Source organism: Ovis aries, chromosome 18, assembly GCF_016772045.2.
Source record: "Ovis aries strain OAR_USU_Benz2616 breed Rambouillet chromosome 18, ARS-UI_Ramb_v3.0, whole genome shotgun sequence".
NCBI classification, from domain to species: Eukaryota; Metazoa; Chordata; class Mammalia; order Artiodactyla; family Bovidae; genus Ovis; species Ovis aries.
Window position 1 is genome coordinate 67,497,291 of NC_056071.1, and position 20,869 is coordinate 67,518,159.

At 60.6% G+C, this 20,869-nt stretch overlaps 1 protein-coding gene across 3 annotated transcripts; it reads left to right on the forward strand.

The window, feature by feature from the left end:
• Positions 1–1,827: 1,827 nt before the first annotated feature.
• TEDC1 (tubulin epsilon and delta complex 1) lies at positions 1,828–18,918 on the forward strand. Of its 3 annotated transcripts, none has more exons than XM_060401518.1 (9): positions 1,828–2,038; positions 2,136–2,214; positions 2,586–2,788; positions 3,057–3,212; positions 4,061–4,159; positions 6,386–6,472; positions 6,737–6,822; positions 6,962–7,129; positions 15,872–18,918. In XM_060401518.1, exons 1-9 carry the CDS (start codon positions 1,895–1,897, stop codon positions 15,891–15,893), a joined length of 1,044 nt encoding a protein of 347 aa, XP_060257501.1. In that variant the 5' UTR covers positions 1,828–1,894; the 3' UTR covers positions 15,894–18,918. The 3 variants fall into 3 exon arrangements, with proteins under 3 accessions (XP_060257501.1, XP_027813294.1, XP_060257500.1); XM_027957493.3 differs by lacking the exon at positions 6,737–6,822 and adding an exon at positions 7,678–13,513; XM_060401517.1 differs by lacking the exon at positions 15,872–18,918 and adding an exon at positions 7,678–7,919.
• The last annotated feature ends 1,951 nt before the right edge of the window (positions 18,919–20,869 follow it).

The following is a 20,869-nucleotide window of genomic DNA, read 5'->3' on the forward strand; positions in this document are numbered from 1 at the left end:
CCCCCATGCCTGTGGCGGGAGGACTCTTGGGAGGTAAGCTGCTAGTGGGTGGCCAGTGAACAGCCTCCTGGGGTCGGGGTGCCTGGGTCAGAGGCCAAGTTCTAGAGAAGGGGGTCACTTCTGCGGCGGACACCAGGGATGAGCAGCTGGCTGTGCCTGAGATGGGGGCAGGCAAAGGTGAGGACTGGGAAGAAGATGGGGGAGTCAGGCATGACCACACTTCCTGTCTGCTTGGCCAAGGCTGGGGTTGTTTGGGGAGCACTTTCTCTGCCTTCTTTCCCCTACACTTGTCCTCTTTACAGCTTTATTGAGGCATAATTTCATGCCATAAAACTCACCTATGCACATTCCGTGCTTTTTAACCAGTTCACAGAGTTCTGCAACCATCAGCACAATCCAGCTATAGACCAGTCTCTTCACCCACAAAAATTCCCTCATGCCCATCTGCCACACCCCAGTCCCAGCCTCTGTCCAGGTCACCTGCTTCCTGTCTCTGTACACTTGGCTTTCTGAACACTTCCTATAGATGAGAAGTAATATTCGCTGGAAGGACTGAGCTGACGCTCTACTATTACAGCCACCTCATGCAAAGAGCTGACTCGTTGGAAAAGACCCTGACGCTGGGAAAGATTGAAGGCAGGAGGAGGAGGGGGCCACAGAGGATGAGATGGTTGGATGGCATCACACTCAATGGACATGAGTTTGAGCAAATTCTGGGAGACGATGAAGGACAGGGAAGCCTGGCGTGCTGCAGTCCATGGGGTCGCAAAGAGTTGGACACGACTTAGCAACTGAACAAAACACACCTCGTGGTGTTTTGTATCCGCCCTCCTCCATGTCGACCCGAGTCCTTGTAGATTCCCGGAACTTGTACTGTGGGCTTCCCTGGTGGCTCAGAGGTTAAAGCGTCTGACTGGAATGCAGGAGAGCCGGGTTCGATTCCTGGGTGGGGACGATCCCCTGGAGAAGGAAATGGCAACCCACTCCAGTACTCTTGCCTGGAGAATCCCATGGAGGGAGGAGCCTGGTAGGCTACAGTCCATGGGGTCGCAGAGTCGGACACGACTGAGCGACTTCACTCACTCACTCACTAGTAAACTTAGTAAGGCTAGCTCTGAAATTACCCAAACTGCTTTCCAAAGTGGCCGTGCGGATCCCGCTTTTCAGTGGTAGGAAGAAGGCTGAAGGGGCAGGACAGAGGCAGGCAGGGGTGGGGTTGGGACGAGATAAGGGGTAAAGCGTTAGCTAGGCAGAAGCTGGATTGGACAGGAAGGGGCCGGGCGGGGGTCTGCAGGCGTAGGTTTGAGGGGGAGAGTCGCCGGCCGGTCGGGAGGAGCACCTGCCTGCGTGACGCGGGGCTGATCGGTCTAGGGACGTCCCCTGGTGCCCGGGTGCCGGCCCCCGCGTCTGCGGCCTGGCGCGCAGGGCGGGGCCCGGGAGCCCGCAGCGGCCTGGCCCAAGAGGGCTCGAGGAGGCAAGAGGATCGCTCCCGGGGTTGTTGGCGCCCGGCAGCAGTGCCCTCCCAGCCGCCGGCTGTTGCCAGGCCGCCGTTTGGAGCAACCGGAGGTGCGGAGCTGATTGGTGGGATCCGGACAAGGCGTGTCGGGGTTGCTGAGCTTGAGTCGCGGAGGGCGGGCCCCGCGGAGTTCTCAACGCTGATTGGTTCTCGACGCACCGGAAGTGCCTCCGCACGGGGCGGCACAGACAGCACCCAATGCCGGGGACATCGCTCATTGGGGGAGCTGGAGGCGTGTCCCAGCCGGCGCGGTGATTGGGCGGGCAGGCCCAGGGGAGCGGGACTTGCGCGGCGACTGGGCGCGGGGACCCGGCACTCGCGCGGATTGGACGCGCGGAGGCGGTGGCGCGCAGTCCGGGGGAGGCCAGTGGGAGCTCCATGGGGAGGCGGCGGCGGCGCCGGCCCGACCCGGCGGACGCGGCCCGGGCTCTGCCCGAGGCCATCGCTGCGTTGAGCCGGACGCTGCCCGCCGCGCCCAGCCCCGAGACCTTCCGCCGCGCCAAGTTCGACCGTCCGGAGGCGGTGAGGCCAGCAAGGCAGGCAGCCGGGCGCGGTGGGCCCGCGGGTGGACGAAGGGAGGTGGCCAGTTCCACTGGCAATGGTTCTTTGATCCCCGCAGGCCCCCGCGCTCTGGCGGCTGCTCTTCCGTGTGCTCTCGCCGCTGCCCGCCGACGGCGCCTTGGCCTCGCTCGCCCTGGGTAAGCCTTCCCGCCAGGCCCGCCCCGGCCGGCCCCGGCCCCGCCCACCATCCGCTCACGGGACGGCCCTCCGCAGAGCGCCGATCATCGCCCCGCCTCCCCGTCAGACCCGTCCTGGTGGCCCCGCCCCTCCCCGCCCACCATCCGCTCACGGGACAGCCTTCTGCAGAGCCCCGCCCACCGTCCCACCTCCTCGTCGGACCCGCCGTGGTGGCCCCGCCCCCCCGCCTCCTGGCTAGGTCCCCGTGTCCCTGCGGGACCCTCCGGAGCCTGCTCTCTGCTCTGGGGTCGCGCGTGGGGCCCTTCCTTAGAGTCTGGGGGAGTGTCGCCTCCAGTGGGTGGCCCCCCTGAGCTGGCGTCTCCTATCGCAGAGGCTCAAGCCCGCTGGGTGAAGTCGGCGCTGCGCTCCCAGGGCTACCCGAGGCGGGCGCTGGTGCAGCTCCCGGACGAAGGCTCGCAGGGTGCCCGCGAGCTGCTGCTGGCCCTGGCCTGGCTCCTGGCCCGCGGGCCCCTGCCCGAGCGGCTGCTGACCCAGAGCCACGTGCGGCTGGGCGACGAGATGCCCGTGTGCGAGGTGGGTGCAGGAATCCCAGCCTGGGCCGAAATCCGGGGTGCGGGAGCTGGATCGGCGGGGTCGGCCGTGTGGGGGTCAGCGTTGCCCTCCTGAATGCCCGGGCGAGCACACGGAGGCAGGGCAGGCCCCGGTGTGTACACAGGGTCTGTCCCCAACTCTTCCTGGCACCCCTCAGACTTGACTGTGGCCACTCCCATGGGCCTCCTTTCCCTTTTGGGGTAACTGTGTGGGGCGCGGGGGCAGCGTGTGACCAGTGCCCCCTCCGCAGTGTGAGGCCCTGGCCAGCCCTGGCCTGCCTGCTCCCGGTGTGGAAGCAGAAGGCTGTGTGGACATCCGCCACGTGCAGTGGCTGACGGGGAAGCTGCGGCTCCGGTGGCGAAACCTGATGGCCGGTCAGCAGGAGCAGTGCGCCCTCCTGGGCAAGGTAGTGCCACTCTTGCAGCGCCTCTCTGCTGCACAGGCCTGTCCAGCTCCCCAGTTCAGGATGGGGCTGGCCTTTGGCTGGATGTGGGTCTTCCCAGGCCTGGCTGGGGACTGACTGGTTGGGGGTGGCCTGACGGTGGGACGCTAGGGCTCTGGATTGTCCAGGAGGGACCTTGAGCAGGTGCTGCTTAGCGTCTGTGGGGCAGGGAATCAGGGAAGCCGGGGGGGAAGGCACCTGGTCCTCCCTGAGTGTGGCTCAGGCACAGTGGGCAGCTCTCTCGGGGGTCCTGACGGCTGGTAGGGCTCAGTTGTGGGGGCACAGGGGTCCCCCCACTGGCCCAGGGCATGTTCTGGGCTGAGAAGTGACTGGGTAGGTGGCCTGGGCTCTCTCCAGCACAGGACTCTTTGGTGCTAGTCAGCTTGCGTTTCCTTGGACGCCTTCACTCCCTCTTGTCTGGGCTCCAGCGGCTCCTGCTGTGTGGGGCGTGCCCCCTGCTGGCCTCCCCGCTACCTTCAGGCCTCCCCTTGCTGGTGCACCCCCCACCCCCCCAGACCCAGGTAGCCCGTGTCCCTGCCACTGGCCTCACTGGACCACCGAGCCTGTCCGGGGCTGTTTCTGCCACCGCCCAGGCCTGCCACTTGATGAGCTGAGGCGGGTACAGGGGTGCGGGGGCTGGGTGGGGGTGCCCCTCCCTCTGCAGGGCCTCCTGGGGGGCCCCCGAGCCAGCCTCAGCAGTGCCGACTACTCTCCCTTGCTGGGCCCTCTCTGAACCCCCTTTCCTGGTCTGTGCCGTGCCTAGTGCTGGGGGGCACCCGAATGCTCAGCATGGGGCCTGCGCTGCGTTTCAGATCCACTCATACACCCGCGGCTGTCACAGTGACCGCAGCCTTGGCCACCTGTCTGTCCCCGAGACGGAGCTGCTCAGAGACCCCGAGGGCGGCCGGCAGGTGAGGCTGGTGGGACCGAGGTGGGCGTGGCCCAAGGTGAGAAGGGGCCTGGGAGGGTGGCACCCCCAGGCAGTGGATTGGCTGCGGGTGGTCGTCAAGCTCGCCATCTAGCTTGCGTGGGGGATGGGCACAGCCTCTGTCCCTCTCCTTGCCCCGGCCTGCCAGTGCCGCCATGAGTGTGTGTGGCTGGGTGCAGTCTGGGCCGTGGGGAGAGCACAGGTGTCGGGCGGCTGGCAGCCAGCTGTGGCGGTGGCGGGGGGACACTGGAATTAAGGAAGACAACCAGGGTCTGGGCTGACGGGTGTGGGTGCCTGTGGAGGTGTCACCTGGTGATGGGCTGGGAGTGGCCCACTCTGCTGACCTTCTTTTCAGGAGCCCCCTCCGTTCCTGTGTCCTGCTCGGAGACTCATGTGGCCAGGGGCTCCTGGGACAGAGCAGTGGCCGCGGCTCGAGTGCTGGGCTCTGGCTGTCCAGAGTGAGGCTGGCACTGCCCGGCCTGGGGGCACTTGGCCGGGCAGAATGACTGAGGCTCAGGATGGGCCCGGCAGGTCTTGGCTGCACTGTTGCGTGCTCCTGGAGGTCTGCTCCCTGAGGTGGGGTCAGGGTGGCTCGTGGGGCCCACCTGGCTGGCGTTCCTGGTGGCTGTCTGCTGGCTCTGTGGGCAGGACTGTGCTTGGCCCTTGAGGTGCTGAGGCAGCAGCTGGGTGTACTGAGATGCCCTTGGCTTGGTCTCCTTTTGGGGTGACTCAGCGGGGCCCGGGCCTCCTGCCCCTGGTCCCCTGGTCAGGGGAGCGCGGGGGCTTTGGCAGCCCCAGCCTGGTGCTGTCTGGGACCCCAGCCTCCGTGGGCGCTGGTCGGGGGGGTGCTCCCCCTCCGCCTGGGGGCTGGTGTGAGTTGGTGCCGCAGGACTGAAAACAGTGTCGTGGCCAGGTGAAGGGGGACGCTGACTTCCTCCCAAGGTTTGAGGATGGTCTGCAGGTGGCAGCTGGGAGCAGCCTACTTGCAGGGCCTGTGCCCTCAGGATGGGTCCCAGAAGCTTCTGGGATGGCCTCTGGTTGCTGCTGGTGACCAGGCGTGCTGTGGGGCGCTGGGCATTGTCCTTGTCCCCCATCTGCTTCTGTACGGCCTGCGTGTGGGGGGTATGGGCACCCCCGGGACTGTTCTTGGGAACCGATGAAGCTGCTTTTCTCACTCGCCACCAGGTGTGTGCGTGTGTGCGTGCGTGCGTGCGTGCGTCTGTGTGTGGTATGGGCACGTGGCTCCACCCTCCCAGGTCCACAGCCCTCCCCCAGGTTACGGGGCGGCTCTCACCGCAGGGAAGCCTGCCTCTACCTGCTCCACTGGCTCTGGGCTGGCCCTTGGCCTGGTGTTCCAGCCCCCCTGCCATCTGGCCAGCGGTGCCCAGCCCCCAGTGGCATGCCAATGTTCGTGGCCTGGGGCTCCACGCAGCTCCTGAGAAGGTCAGCAGGGCAGCCTCAATGCTGGCTCCGGCTGCTTGTTGAGCCCTGGAGTACATTCTGGGCTGTCTTCTAGGAGTGGCCTGGGCCTTCCCAGGGGACCAGAGGCCTGGGAGGCGGTGGAGGCCGATGTGTCTCTCGCTTGCCGTGGGCCCTCTGGGTGGACCACACCTGGCCTCACCCCCTTCGGCTTCCTGAGGCCGTGGCGGCCTGGGCAGGCGGGGGGCTCAGCACAGGGGCCACCTGGGCCCACACGCGCCGGTGCGGGGTCTGCAGGTGCGGGCGTGGGGGCAGGGTGGGGCGCAGGGGGCCGTACGGCTGTGTTCTCCATGCTGGGCCCCTGCCCTGTCCTCCGTCACCCTGAGCCAGGCACTGCACAGCCCCTGCCCTGCCTTTGGGTTTAGGGGGTTACAGGGGAGGGGCTTCCCAGAGCCCAGAAGTCTGCTGTCCAGGACCCTCAGCTGCCCAAAGCCTCCAGGGTGCAACCCTCTGTCAGTGGGGATGTGGCATGGAGTCCCGAGTGAGGGGCACCAGCGCTTAGCCCCCACCCGCAGGACCCATGGTTGCGGCGGGCACGGGGGCTCCCCGGGTGGTCGAAGGCCCGGCGGGCCTGGCCTGGGGGTGCCAGAGGTGAGGCCGCCCCGTCCCGCTCGTCAGCCTGCTGTGAGACGGCTCAGCCCGCCTGGGCCGACTGGGCTCGGAGGCGGGAGTGTGGTGAGCACGATGGCGGGGCCCTGCGCTTGGCTCTGACGCGGGGCTTGCGTTGCAGCTGCTGCAGCTGCTGGAGAAGGAGAATGCGCGGCTAGAAGCGGCCCTGGAGTGGCGGCGCCGGGAGCTGGTCTTCTGGCAGTGGATGGTCAGGAGGCACCCCCCCTACCCCCTCCTGTCCTTCCCCTCTGCACCCCTCCCCTCCCGTCCCACCCCTCCCCTTCCCCTCCCCTCCCCTGCCCTGGCCACGGCAGCCCTGGGCCTTGGTGGGTCTTCCTATTCTCCAGGAGAGAAGAGAGGTCTCGGGGATGCCCCCTCGCCCAACCCTGAAGCCGGATTTTCACCTGGGCCTTGGGTTTCGAGTGTGGGGCTCTTTTCAGACATCTGTCTGTCCCATCTCCACCCTTCCCAGCTACTGGGGAGACCCAGACTCCTCAGGGGGTCTCAGCCTTCTGGAAGTTTGGCCTCTGTGCGTCCCTGGTATCCAGGCCCTCTGGGGTGAGGGTCGGTCCAGCCCCCTCTGTGGCCTTGGGGCGGGAGCTGAGCCCTGCTCGCTGTCCCCGCTGGCTGGGAAACCTGGCCCGTGGTCGAGGCCCGGGACTGCCACCCTCCTTCTCACTGAGGTCTCTCCCTGCAGGACACAGTCCTGGATGCCTGCTCCCCGGAGGACTCACCGCCCACGTTTCTGCCCAGGATCCCTGAGCCAGAGGCTGGAGTGGCGGGGCTGCTGGCGCGGGAGCTGCAGGCCTTGCAAGAGGAGCTGCGGGAGGCGGCAGAAGCCCGACGGGCTGCCTGGCAGGCTGCGGTGAGCTGGCTGCGGGCCTGGGCCACCTGGCTGTGGACTTCCATGCTGGGGTTGCTCCGTTCGCCGTTTGGAAGACGTGGGCTCACCTGCCAGACTCCCCGGTGCCCCACCCCAGCCACCCTGTTGGATGTCTGGAGTGCTGGGTGGGGCTGGGGGTGGGCTCCCCGGGTCTGCGCCCTGGGCTCTGAGCGGACCCCCGGGACTTGGCCTGCAGGCAGCAGCCAGGCCCAGTTCCCCGCCATACCTCAGGGAGAAGCTGGGCCCGAGGCAGGGTGGTCCTGAGGGCTCAGGGCTGCAGAGCTGCTCCGGCTGCTGGCCGCGTCCCAGGCACCCAGCACCCCTGGCTTGGGGCTCAGGTGCTCGATGAGGGTGAGACAGCCTGGAGGGACCAGGCTTCGGCACCAACTCGGGGTCGTCCCCCGCCCCGGGAGCAGTGACGTCTAGGCGGGGCTGGGGCGGGGGTCAGGCTCAGTGAGAGCCAAGGGGTCCGGGGCTGTGTGCTGGTGGGCGGCTCGCCCTTGGCTCACTGGCTGCTGTCTCCTGTGCAGGCTGGTGGCCACGGGCCCGAGTGGAGAGCTGCGAGGCGGGCCCTGCAGGCGGCCGTGGCGCAGGACCTGGCAGCCCTGCAGCGGTCCTGGGAGCAGGACCAGGGCCGGGCCCGGCCCCACGGGCCCCGCCGGCTGGTGAGGACCGAGGCCAGGGCGCCGGGCGGCCCGGACCTGCGGGCCGCCGAGGCGACGGAGGCGCTCAGGGCCCGGGAGGCCTGCCTGGAGGCAGTGCTGTGCCAGCTGCAGGGCCAGTGTCGGCAGGAGCTGGCCAGGCTGGCGGGAGCGCGGCCTGGCCTCATCTGGGTCCCACCGCCCACACGCTGAGTGCTGCAGGCGCCCCACGTCCGGACGGCCTTGGACGGGCAGGGTCCATCCCCAGTGGCGCAGGCTCTGGGCCCTGGGGCCCCACATCAGGCAGAGCACGCCTGCACTCTGCGGGCCTGGAGCAGGCCCGGGCTATGCCCCCGAGGAGGTCGTGGCAGCCCCCTGCCATGGGCCTCAGGCCTTGCTGAGCACTCGGAGGAATGCCGTGGAGGCCTGCTGGCATAGCCGAGGCTCTAGCTGGCCTCTATCTGGGGAGGCGGGCGCCCCTCAGGCCCGGGGGGCTGCCCGGGTGCTGGACAGACGGGCAGGGCCTGCAGCTCGGGGTGGGTGTGGGGCAGCGTGCCCTGGGTGCCCCTGCACAGCCCGCTTGGGCCAGCCTGTGCCTGGGACGTGTGCAGTGACGTGTGAGCGTTGGACCGGGATGCCTGATGGGAGCCCTGGGTGGGGGCTCTGCTCTGTCCCTGGGGGTGGTGCCCAAGGGTCTGGGAGGGAGGCCAGTGCGGACAGAGCGGCTTTGTTTCCGAGGCTGTTCAGGGGTGGGGCCCGGCCTGACAAAGAGCCCTCTGTCCGGGGATGTCCCGCCGGAGCTGGCCTGTCCCCGTCACGGGAGCTCGGTTTCTCGTGCCCACGCCCCACCTGCCATGGGCACAGCCGGGGCCCGGCTTCCTGGGCCAGGCTGCCCTCTTCCCGGATCCTCGGGCCCCCCAGAGTACGTTCTCCTTGGTACTTTGCCATCCGCGGGGCACCAGCTGGTCTGGGCCTTTGTCCCGGGTGGGGGCATGCCCATGGCGCCTCTGCACTGGCCTCTGGAGCATCGGCCAGACCCAGCACTGGCGAGCGGACACCCCTGTGAGGACCGCCTGTCTGGCCCTACCCCGCGGCTGGCCCCTGGGTTCCCTGCACCCCTCCCCGGCCGGAGCCCTCCCGCCAAGGCTCCCTGCTGCCTGCAGTTGGGGTCCAGGCACCTGACCCAGGCCCTCTGCCTCGGGTGTTGAGGCCACTTCTCATCTCCCTGCCACCACCCTCCTGCCTGCCGGATGGGAACAAGTCCAAGAAAGGACTCCCTGCCTCCTGTGGACTCCCTGGGGCTGCGATGGCCATGGCCTTTGGGAACCGAGCTTTAGAAGCTCAAGTGGAAACTCAGTGCCTCGGGGCTGGCACTCCTCTGCTGACCCGCGGGCCCAGTACAGTTCAACCAGAAGCCCCGTGTGTCCGTGTGTCTGTGGGACTTGGGGTGCTGACCGTGGAACACGCGGTGGCCCATCCTGAGAGGCCAGGCTGGTGGGCGGCGGGCCCTCTGCGGTGACCCTGAGGCAGGAGCTTGCCCAGGTTGCGGGGTGCAGGCTGGGGCCCTGGGGTCGGGCTCCTCCTGCTGCGGCAATAAGTGAGCAGGATCCCCATCCAGTCACTCCGGGGGGCTGAGGCCCAGCGGGCAGGCCAGAGGCCCCAGAGAATGTGCCCTGGGCCGCAGGCCTCACCCGCTCCTCCTCGGACCCTCTGCTTCCTGTCCACCTCTGCACTCCCCCTGGCCTGCCAGCCACGAGTCCCCTTCTGCGTGTGATGTGATAGGCTCACAGGCTGGACCCCTGGGCTCAGACCCTGCCCACGACCCCTGGCCTCTCGTCGGGCAGCGCAGGCCCGTGTGTGCCCTGGAGCCAACCCGGCCTCCCACCCGCAGACACAGCCCTGCAGGAGGTGGGCACGCCGCGCGCCGCTCGCTGGGGACTCACTTCATTGAGGCGGAGGCCTGGTCACTGAAAGAAGCTGGAGCTGCGGCTCTTTGCGGTGCCGGCCGTGCGTCAAGGCTGGAGTGGAGTGGATGGAGCTGTCTGTCCAGGGGCCCCAGAAGAGAGGAAGCAGGCAATCAGATGAACCTTCGCTGTAACCAGGGGCGACGGGCAGGGCCGCCTGTGGGTGAGGGGTAGGGCGGGGGCGGGGCGCCTGGACTCGAACCGCGGCCCCCAAGCCCCCTCAGGGACGTCTTTCGAGGTGGGCGTCCGCTGTCGCCAAGGGGAGACGCAAGGAGCGAGGGTCACGGCACGCGGGCCCCCTGCCGAGGCCTCCTGGGGCCCACAGGCCGAAGCGCCGAGTCTTCTAGAAAACACGCCCGTCGCAGAAGACGAGCAGAGCAGCCGCGACTCGGGCAGGGAGGGCTCGCCCGGGGGGCCTCGCTGGCGGTCACGCCGTGAAGACCCTGCTTCCGCCGCAGGAGGCGCCGCTTCCACCCTCGTGGCCTGAGAGCCTCGCGTGACGCGGCCAGAAAAAGGCGCTGGCCCCGCGCGCGTGACTTTGGAGACGTTCGGCTCTGGGGTCCCACTCGCTCCCCGCTCACCTGTGGCGTCAGAAGGCAGGGCGAGGGCCCAGGCGCCCCCCGCAGCCGGGCAGCTCCGCCCGCCGCGCCCGGACTCTCATCCCCGCCGCTCGTCTCCGTGGTCCTCCAGGCGCCGGCCCTCCCTGCCCGCCGGCTGGCCCCCGTGTCCCTCGCCGTATCTGCACTGGTCGGCCTTGGCCTGGGGGCGCGGCTGGCTAGTCAGGACCACAAGTCCCCCCGGACGCCCCTCCCGGCGGCCTGAGGGCGTCCCCCGATCCCGCTGAAGTCCAGGTGCGGGAGGGCAGGAGCATCTCCGGGCCGCATGTAGGAGACAGTCCCTGTCGGTGGGGCCCAGCTGGCCACCCGTGCCCTCCCCGTGGGCGTGGCCGCTGCCCACGAGGTGCCCATGAGCTCCGGGGGCCTCGGCTGGGTCCTGGCTGCCAAGCGTGGCCGGGCAGCGGGCTCTCCGCGGGGCGGGGCGGGGCGGCGCTGATTCTCCTCTGTCTGGCAGCCAGGACCCCCGCAGTGCCGGGCCTGCCCTGGGGCTGGGGGTAGGCGGGGGCCACGCGGTGCCTGGCGGGGAGCGGACACCCAGACGAACCTGCATAAGGGGTAGGGGCCTGCCCTGCGGGGTGGCGGTGGGGCGTCAGGGTGCTGAGCGTCCTGTCCAGGAGGGGCGTCAGGAAACGGGGCGCTTCCGGGGAGACTGCGTGGGAGGGGCACGGACTGCAGGCTCTCCTGCCTCAGGTTGGCGGGGTGGTACCCTGCCCAGGGCCAGGTCCCGTCTTGGTTCTGAAGGGCCGCTCTGCCCCGGGTGGTCTGGGGCTCAGTGAAGGGTGGGTGAAGGTCTGGCTGGCGCCGGGGGCCTCTCGCTCTCTTGGCTGTGGGCGTGTCTGCTGGTGGCTTGCCTTTAAAGCTGTTTTTCTTCCTATAGCCTCTGTCTCTTTTTTTTCAGCAGCCCTGTGTCTTCACTGTGGCCTGTCCAGCTGGGGCTCCGGGGCTGGGTTGTGGTGTGTGGAACCTGAGACCCCCAGCGAGGGGCTGCACTGGGAGTGTGGGGTCTCATGCACTGGGCCAACAGGGAATTCCCTCTTCTGGTCTTTATTTACAAGTCCCGTCTCTCCCCCTCCCATTTAGGGACATGTTTAAATCGTGGTGTAAAACACAACATCAAATTTGCCATCTTAATCTGCCTGCTAGTGCCGCAGACACGGGGGGCGCAGGTTCAAGCCCTGGGTGGGGAAGATCCTGGGAGGAGGGCCTGGCACCCCACTCCAGTGTTCTTGCCTGGAGAATCCCATGGACAGAGGAGCCTGGTGGGCTGCAGTCATGGGGTCACAAAGAGTCGGACACGACTGAACGTGAACACAAACTCATTTTTTAAAAATTGAAATACAGTAGATTTACAGTACTGTGTTAGTTTTGGGTATATAGCAAAATGGTTCAATTAGATACATATTTCAGATTCTTTTGCATTATGGGTTATTATAAGATATTGGATGTATTTCCCTGTGTTATACAGTGAATCTTGGTTGCCTGTTTCATGTTTAGTAGGCTGAATCTTTAACACCGTGAAAGTCAAAGTGTTAGCCGCTCAGTCGTGTCTGACTCTGTGACCCCAGGCTCCTCTGTCCTTGGAATTCTCCGGGCAAGAATCCTGGAGAGGGTTGCCATTCCCTCCTCCAAGGGATCTCAATCCCATACTCCTGACTGATTCTTCCCTACCCCCTTTCCCCTTCTGTAACTGTTTTTTTCTCTCCTATGTCTGTGAGTGCGTTTCTTCTTTTTTTAAAGTTAACGATAATGGCCTTTGGCTGCGCTGGGCCTTTCTTCTTTTTTTAAAGTTATTGATAATGGCCTTTGGCTGCTCTGGGCCTTCGCCACCGTGCTCAGGCTTCCTCCAGGGGTGTGGGCTGGTCTCTTCCTCGGGGCTGGGGCTTCTCACTGCAGCGGCTTTTCTCCTGGAGCACAGGCTCCAGGCTCACAGGCTTAGCTGCTCGGCAGCATGTGGAATCCTCCCAGACCAGGGATCAAACCCCTGTCCCTTGCATTGGCAGTCAGACTCCCAGCCAGGGCAGTCCTCGGTCTATTTCTGTTCTGTGAATAAATTCCTCTGTCTCGTTTCTTGGTTTCCATTTGTAAATGATATATAATATTAATATTTCTCCTTCTCTTTGTGATTTACTTCACTTAGTATCATAATGTCTAGGCCCACCTATGTTGCTAAAAGTCGCATTATTTCATTCTTTTTTATGCCATCCTAACCATTTATTTATTTTTAAATTTTATTTCAAACATTAATCAGATTGAACACTGCCACCGGAATTAACTGAAGCACATGGATTTTTGCCTGATGTTTGCTGACTTTCAAAAATTGCTTTGCAGGAGTTCCTTGAAAATTTGAGATATGAGCACATCATTGGTTTCACACATTATAGCATCTTCTCCATTCTGTCCCCCTCATAGCTCAGTTGATAAAGAATCTACCTGCAATGCAGGAGGTTCCAGTTCGACCCCTGGGTTGGGAAGATCCCCCGGAGAAGGGAAAGGCTGCCCACTCCAGCGTTCTGGCCTGGAGAATCCCAGGGACTGTTAGGACGGGGTTGCAGAGAGTCGGACGCAACTGAGCGACTTTCACCTTCCCTTTCCATTCTGTCGGCGGCTAAAAATTGGCTCATGGTTTCCCTCTGTTGAGTAGGACTTTAAATTTTGTCTTAATTGAATTATGCTTCTGCCTCCTGCTTCTTCGGTTAGTGTTTGAAGACGCGCTTCCGCCTTGTGTCATCCTCTCCGCATCTCTGGTCAGTTTCTGCTGCGTTCCATCCAGAGTCCACTCTGTGTGCAAGCAGACAGCAGTCAGATCTCTCCCGTGCAGCGAGCCAGCTTCCAACACCGTCTACACACGAGCTCGCCCGGCCCTCCTGGCTCTGTGCTGTCAGCTTCTCCACACTCGGCCCCCTTCTCTCCCACCGGGCACTTCGTGCACCGGCAGCACGCTGCTTTCAGCTGCGCTTCGTCAGGGTCCACCCTTGGGAGCAGAACCAGTAGAGCTGCGCTGTCTGCGGCTGCTGGCGTAGGAAGACCCTGTGGTGACGGCAGCTTCATCTTGGCCGCCTTGCTGACGCTTACCGGTCAGCATGGTGACCCTGCTCTTAGTCTTCAGGTTTCCCCGTGAAGCACAGCGCCACCTGTGCTCTTCTGGTACGTAACTTGTTACAACTTATAGAAAGTTTTCTGCCACTGTTATTTTACTAAGAGCTGTTTTAGAATCATAACTATCAAATGGTTTATCTTCGTTAATTAAGACAGTCATGATTTTCTCCTTTCTTTATCATAATGAATTGCATTATATTAACACATCAGCACCCTTTCCGAAGTCAAGCCACCCTTGCATTCCTGTGAGAAGTCCTGTTTGGTCACAATGCTGCAACATTTAAATATGCAGTTGGTTTTGAGTAGGTATCATTTTATTTAGAACATTTATATCCATACTCGATGGGAAATAGGCCTATGACTTTCTTTCTTCTCTGTTTTTCTTTGTATTTCCCTTTTTATGTTATGGAATCAAGGTTACATTGGCCTCATCATAGCCTCTACCATCTATTTTTTGGAATAACTTATTAAGATAGGAATTAATTAGGCCTTGAAACTTTTTTCTTGGTCACACTGGGTGGCACTCAGGATGCTTGTTCCTCGGCCAGGGATTGACCTGTGCCCCCGCCCTGGGAGTGTGGAGCCCCCCCAACCCGAGTCACCCCTGCCCTGGGAGTGTGGAGCCCCCCCGCCCCCCCCCCCCCCGGCTCTGCCCTGGGAGTGTGGAGCCCTCCTGCGCTGGGAGTGGAGTCTTGGGTTTTTTTAAGATTTATTTGTTTGGCCGCGCTGGATCTTCACGGCTGTGCGGGAGCGTCCTCTCGTTGCGGCGCGCAGGAGCGCCTGCTGTGGCACGCGGCCGTCTCATCGCGTGCTGGGCTCCCCTGGTCTGGACCATGAGCTCTGGGCATGTGGGCTCAGTGGTTGTGGCGATCGGGCTTAGTTGCCCTGTGGCGTGTGGGACCTTCCCAGACCAGGGATCGAGCCATAACCCTGGCACTGGAGGGTGGACCGTAACCGCTAGAGCACCGGGGAAGGCCTGGGAATGTGGCGTCTTCACCGTCGGACCAGGGAGGCCTGGACTTGGCTTTTACGAGGTGAAGGCTTTGACTTTGATGAGGCCCAGTTTCTCACTTCATCTCCTATGGGCTCTGCTTTTGGTGTCACTTTTTTTTTTTTTTGACCAGTCCCAGGTCATGAAGATTTCCTTAGATGTTCCCTTCTGCAAATTTATAGTTTTTACATTTAGACATACTAACCACTTTGTGTTAATTTTTGTGTTAGATATTAGGTTAGCTTAAGGATTGTTGTGGGGTTTTTTGGCATATGAGTGTCCAGTTAGTGAAAATTCTATCCCTTCCCTGTCGAATCACCTTCACACCTTAGTTAGAGCGCATTGGTTGTGCTCAACAAAGCAGGAGGGGAAAGGAACTTCCTCAGGCTGATGAAAGGAATCTGCCACTTTCAAGAGACTTGCGTCCAAAACATAAAAAGAATTCTTTCTTGCAACTCAACAGTAAGAGGGCCATAGCGCAATGGAAAAATGGGTAGTGGATTTGAACAGATGTTTCTCCAAAGAAGATACAGACTTGAGCAGTGAGCACATGAGGGGGTGCCCAGCATCGTGAGCCACAGTGGGAAAGGCAACTCCAGCTGCGAGGAAGCAGACGCCCCTTCACCCCTGGGGGGCTGTGATAAACAATACTGACAAGTAACAATCACTGGGGGGAATGTGAAGAGATTGGAGCCGATATACTGCTGGTGAGAGCGTAAAACAGTCTGCAAAACAGCAGCTCCTCAAATTGTGAACCTTGGAGTCACCTCATGACCCAGCACTTCCACTCCTGGGTATACACTCAAGAGGAATGAAGACGTGTCCACACAAAGTCTCGTTCAGAAAACAATCTTGTACAAAGTGTCCATTGAAACATTATTTATAGCCAAAAAGTGGGAACAACAGAAATGTCCAACTGATAAATAGATAATAAATCTGGAGTAAACAGTGGAAGGTTACTTGGCAATAAAGAAGAAGACAGGGGCACCTGCTTTCTAAAATAAGTCACAGAAGAACATGTTGTGTGCTTCTGTTGGCACGAAACGCCCAGCACGGGCGGCAGATCTACAGAGCAGACTGGCGGTCGCCTCGCGCTCGGGAGACGGGAAGGATTGGGGAGCGGCTGCTAACAAGTCTGAGGCTCCTTTTCGGGGGTGATGAAAATGTGCTATGATTGTGACGTGTGCGAATATACTAAAAAAACTTTGAATTGTAAACTTCAAGTGTGTGAATCGCATGGTACGTGAATGACAATAAGTCTGAGTGAAAAGCTGACTGTAGTGGTGTGGGTTTATTTCTGGACTCCAGTCTGTTCATATGGATCTATGTGCTTATCCTTTGACAATACCAACTGGTTTGATTACTTCAGATTTACAATGTCTTTTTAAAAGAAATTATTTATTTGGCTCCCCTAGGTCTCAGTTGCAGCGTGTGTGATTTAGTTCCCTGACCGAGGACTGAACCTGGGCCCCTTGCACTGGAGCAGAGTCCTAGCCACGCGGCCACCGGAGGAGCCCCCTGCAATGACTCTTAAAGTCGGTTGGTGAGGATCCTCCAGCGTCTCCCCTTCTCTTCCAGAATCGTCTTGGTTACTGCCCTTCCTTTACATTTCTATAGAAATTTTAGAGTGACCTTGTCTATATCTACAAAACTTCCTCCACTGATTTTGACTGGAGTTTCATTAAACCAGTGGGTCATTTTGGAGGAGAACTGGCTCTTAACGACACTGCATCTTCTCCCTCGTGAACACAGCTTTCTGTTTATTTAATCCTCGGTCTCTTTCATCAGCATTTGCAGTTTTCATCACACAGATCCTACACATGTTTTGTTAGATTGATATCGAAGCACTTAACTTTGAGGGGAGCTAAAGTGTTTTTCCCCTAAAATTTCTGGTTTTCACTTGTTTGCTTCCAGTCGAAGAAGAATTGAAGCTGTTTTGACCTTGTATCCTACAGCCTTGCTAACCTCACTTATTTGTACTCAGATATTTTTAAGTAGAACATTTGGGATCTTCTATATAGACTTTATTGTCATCTATGAATAAAGAGGGGGTTTCCCAGGTAGCTCAGTGGTCGAGAGCCTGCCTGCCAATGCAGGAGGCGAAAAAGATGGGGGTTCGACCCCTGGGTCGGGAAGATCCCCTGCAGAAGGTCGTGACGGCCCATCCCAGTATTCCCGCCTGAAGAATGCGATGGGCAGAGGAGCCAGGTGGGCCACAGGCCATGGGGTTGCAAAGAGTCGGACACAGCTGAGGCGACTTAGCACACACTCACGCGTGCAGGCGCGAGTAGAGAGTCTTCTCACTGCTATCATGTAGGTCACTTAGCACACACTCACGCGTGCAGGCGCGAGTAGAGAGTCTTCTCACTGCTATCATATAAGCCACTTCTTTTTCCTATTGTATTGCGCTGGCTAGGGCTACTAGTCCAGTTGTGAATAGCGGTGGATACGCCTCCTCATGCGGAGAGCTGACTCACTGGAAAAGACCCTGATGCTGGGAGGGGTTGGGGGCAGGAGGAGAAGGGGCTGACAGAGGGTGAGATGGCTGGATGGCACTACCAACACGATGGACGTGAGTCTGTGTGAACTCCGGGAGTTGGTGATGAACAGGGAGGCCTGGTGTGCTGCAGTTCATGGGGTTGCAAAGAGTCGGACACGACTGAGCGACTGAACTGAACTGAACTGAACTGAACTGAGTGGATCCAGGGGACATCTTTGCCTTGTTTCTGATTTTAGAGTAAAACATTCAGTTGTTCAGAATTAACTATCACATTAGCTGTAGATTTTTTTTCTCTCTTTCTTTGAGATGTCATTTACTATATTTAGTGAAGACTCTCCTGTTTCTAGTTTGCTGAGAGTGTTTATCATGGGTGGATACTGAATTCTGTCAAGCGCTTTCTTCACATGAGTTGATATGCTCATGTGGTTTCTTCTTTAGACTGCTAATATAGTGGATCACACGGATTCATTTTCCCATGTGGAACCAGCCTTGTTTTTCTGAGATAATCTTCATGTGGTTGTGGTTTTTATACTTTATGTTGCTTGCTTCTATTTGCTAATATTTTGATGAGGATTTTTATGACATGATGACACTGGATTTTCGTTTCCCTTGTGGGTTGGTTGGATTTTCCCTGGTTCTTCATATGCAGAGTAATGTTGGATTGTATCCTACAATTTAAGCATTATGTTATAAATATCTGGTTTTGTTTAAACCCCATTGAGAATGGTGACATTTTTGTTTTAGCACACAGTCAACCCAGTTGGGTTTGAGCTGCAGATTCTAAGTGGCCTCGTGTGGACAGCGGTTCCAGGGCTGGCCCTGCCCTCACAGCCTTTGCAGTGCTGTCTGACCTCTGTCCTGTGTGGGCACTGCCAAGTGGCCAGTGTGGAGCCTGGGCAATGCTGTGTCCTGCGGTTCACTTCTTGAACTTGGTGTGGCACACAGCTTGGGGGTGAGCCCAGAAGTCATAAGCCACCTCATGGCTGCTCTCTGGAGCCCCTTCCTGGCTCGTCTCTGTCACGTTCCGGCTGCCTGGGGCTCCGCCTTCCAGTCCTCTGGCAGAAGTTGGGGGCTTCACTCACCCCACGCTCCTGTACACTCCCCCGACTGAGCCTGCATCTTGAGACAGAAAAGGCCTGGCTCTCCCCCTCCCCTCGAAGCAAGCGGGTCCCACCCTCTGGAGCGTGTCTCCTCTGACTGGAGAGCAGGGTCTCACCCCTAAAAAGGTGCCTGTGAGCCCTGCTGCCTTGACTGCAGCCCGGCTACAGGTGGGACTGCCAGGGGCCCCAAACCAGCAAACAGAGCCACCCTCCCCATCCCTCTCCTCTCCCTCGCTGAGCCAGAGCTAGAGGGCTTCTGGAGCCCCCTGTCCTTGTCACAGCCCCTGGCTGACTTCTGGCGCAGCGGAGTCCAGCCAGGGCCACAGGGGGAAGACCCTGAGGCTCACCGCCAGGTTGGTGCTTCCAGTTCTGGTCCCCCCGCCCCCTGCCATCTGCCTGCCTCTGCTCTGTCTTCAGAGGCCTCAGTGCCTCCTGCGCCACCTTCTCTCCGCAGGGGCGCTTGCTGGGAGAGACCAGGCCCATCTCACCCAAAGTGGGAGCCCAGGAGACGGGAAAGAAAAAGGCCACAAGCAAACGCACCTCCTTTGTCTCGCCTGGGCGGCGCTTCCTGTCTTGCCTCCTCTGGCTTTTCTTTACCGAAGTGAGTGAGTGTGTACATGGACGTCGTATTCCGGACCACCGGAGGGTGAACTGCAGGTACCAGTCCACCTGGACATGTCGTCATGCCTCGCTCCAGAAATGGCTCCTGGGGAGCAGCCTGCCCCGGAGACCTCCGTGGCGATGTCACGTGCCACCTCCTTCAGTGCATAATTGCACAACCGGTCCTTCCCCATCCACAGTCTCATAATTTATCTGTGTCCCTTGTAAACAGTATCCATTTTAATAAAAAAAAACCCAAACAGACTGACCATCTTAGTCTTTCCAGGGGAGTGTTCGGTCTGTTTGCATCTAACATAATTACCGATAAATGAGCTTGTGGACCTGCCGTCTTTAGAAGTTTCCTAATTTCTGCAGCTGCGCTATTTCCCCCTCTCTTTTCTTGTCCGTGGGGCTGATTACGGAGAAAAGTTCCGTGGTTTCTTTGCACGTGTGTGAGCGCTGCGGTCTGCTCATGTTCCTTCGGCTCTGCAGCAGGAAGCTGCCAGGCGCCGTCTCACCTCGCTTGTTGGCCGGCCCTCTGCGTTTCGCTCTGACTTCACAGGCCAGGTCTGCATTTTTACTTCATGTTTTCTAAGACAGGGTCATTCCGAAGCACCTACAATTTTTTTTTTAATGTACCTCAGTTCACTTTTTTCATTTTAAAGAGCCTTTGTTGAATTTGTTACAATATCGCTTCTGTTGTGGGATTTCAGCTCCTTGAGCAGGGATCAAACGTGCGCCCCCTGCATGGGAAGGTGAGGCCTCAACACTGGACTGCCAGGAAAGCCCCAGTTTACTCTTATGTTTTAAAAAACATTCATCTGGCTTCGGCTTCGTTGCAGCGTGCGGGATCTCCGGTCTCTCCTGCGGCGCACGGGGCGGAACCCGGGCCCCTGTACTGGGAGCGTGGAGTCCTAGCCCCTGGACCTCCAGGGAAGCCCTGCTAAGCATTTTCATCACTGCCGTTATAGTCTGTGTTAAGACTGCCCCTGGATCTGCCGCGTCTTGCGCTCAGCTTCCCCTCCTGTCTCCCTGATCTCATATCTGGGATTCGTTTCTTTGCCCAGAATGCCTCCTTCAGCAAGCCTGCTACAGCCAACTCTGTCTGCGTAAAGTCAGATTTTAGGTTGGCCGCTGTATTAGTGACCCACCGCTGCTGTGACGAGTCGCCACAGGTGAGCGCAGCATAGATTTAGTCTTGCAGCCCCGCAGTCTCACTGAGCTCAAATCCAGATGCTCTAGAGGAGAGCGGCCTCCGCGCCTTTCCAGCTTCTAGAGGAGAGCGGCCTCCACGCCTTTCCAGCTCCTAGAGGCGCCTGCATTTCTCGGCTCCTGGCCACTCCCTGCACCTTCCAGGCCGGCTGCAGCCTCTTCAGATCTCTCTCACCTTCCAAGCTGGCTGTAGCCTCTTCAGATCTCTCTGACCCTCGCACCCCACCTCCCTCCCGCAAGGAAGCTGGTGATGACAAAGCCTGCCCCGGCAATCTGGGATGATCCCAGATCTCAAGGCCTGTGATTTAATCATGTCATCCAGAGGGAGCTGGCACACGTCCCAGGTGTTCTGGGCCTGGCCGGGGGCAGGGCAGGGGGTGCAGAACACTGATGCAGACATGCGGGACTGGGGTGAAGACTGGACTTTCCCAGCAGCCCCTGGGCGAGTGGGGAGGGCAGAGTGAGACAGGAGGTGGGCAGGGAGGCCTGGCGGGCAGCCCCTCCGGCAGGGCAGATGGCGGCGGGAGGTGTGGGCTCAGGGGACCCTGGGGCTGCCCTGGTTTCCTCTGCCTTCCCGGCCAGCCAGGGTGGGTCTCCCACAGGGCTGCTGGTGGTGCCCGCTGACCAGCCGGAACCTGCACCTCCATGCTGCAGGAAGTGGTCTTGGTACCTGGGCCCCTGGGCCCTGGAGACTCCTTGGGGAAGGTAAGCCACCCTCGTAGACCTGGGGCCCCTCCCTGGGCACAGAGGCAGCTTTGGGGCCCTGACTGCACTTCCTCCAGTGAGAGCCAGCCTCCAGTGCTGGTATCCAGCAGTCAACGTCCTGAGAGCCCCGCCCCAGAGCATCTCAGCGTCTTCCTCATGCCCCTCAGGAACGGCCCAGGGCAGCCTGCTGGCTCCAGGGCACCCCTGGAGGGCCTGATGCTGGGGAAAGGCGGCAGAGCCCATCATTGGCACAGACTCGGCCGCCTGTGTGGGACCAGGCACTGCCGGGGCCTGGG

Excerpts from the sequence above, each read along its gene's own strand:
- TEDC1 (XM_027957493.3), top strand. The coding sequence starts at position 1,895 with ATGGGGAGGCGGCGGCGGCGCCGGCCCGACCCGGCGGACGCGGCCCGG. Across the intron at positions 2,215-2,585 it reads CTTGGCCTCGCTCGCCCTGG|AGGCTCAAGCCCGCTGGGTG; the intron begins GTAAGCCTTCCC and ends CTCCTATCGCAG. Across the intron at positions 3,213-4,060 it reads AGTGCGCCCTCCTGGGCAAG|ATCCACTCATACACCCGCGG; the intron begins GTAGTGCCACTC and ends GCTGCGTTTCAG.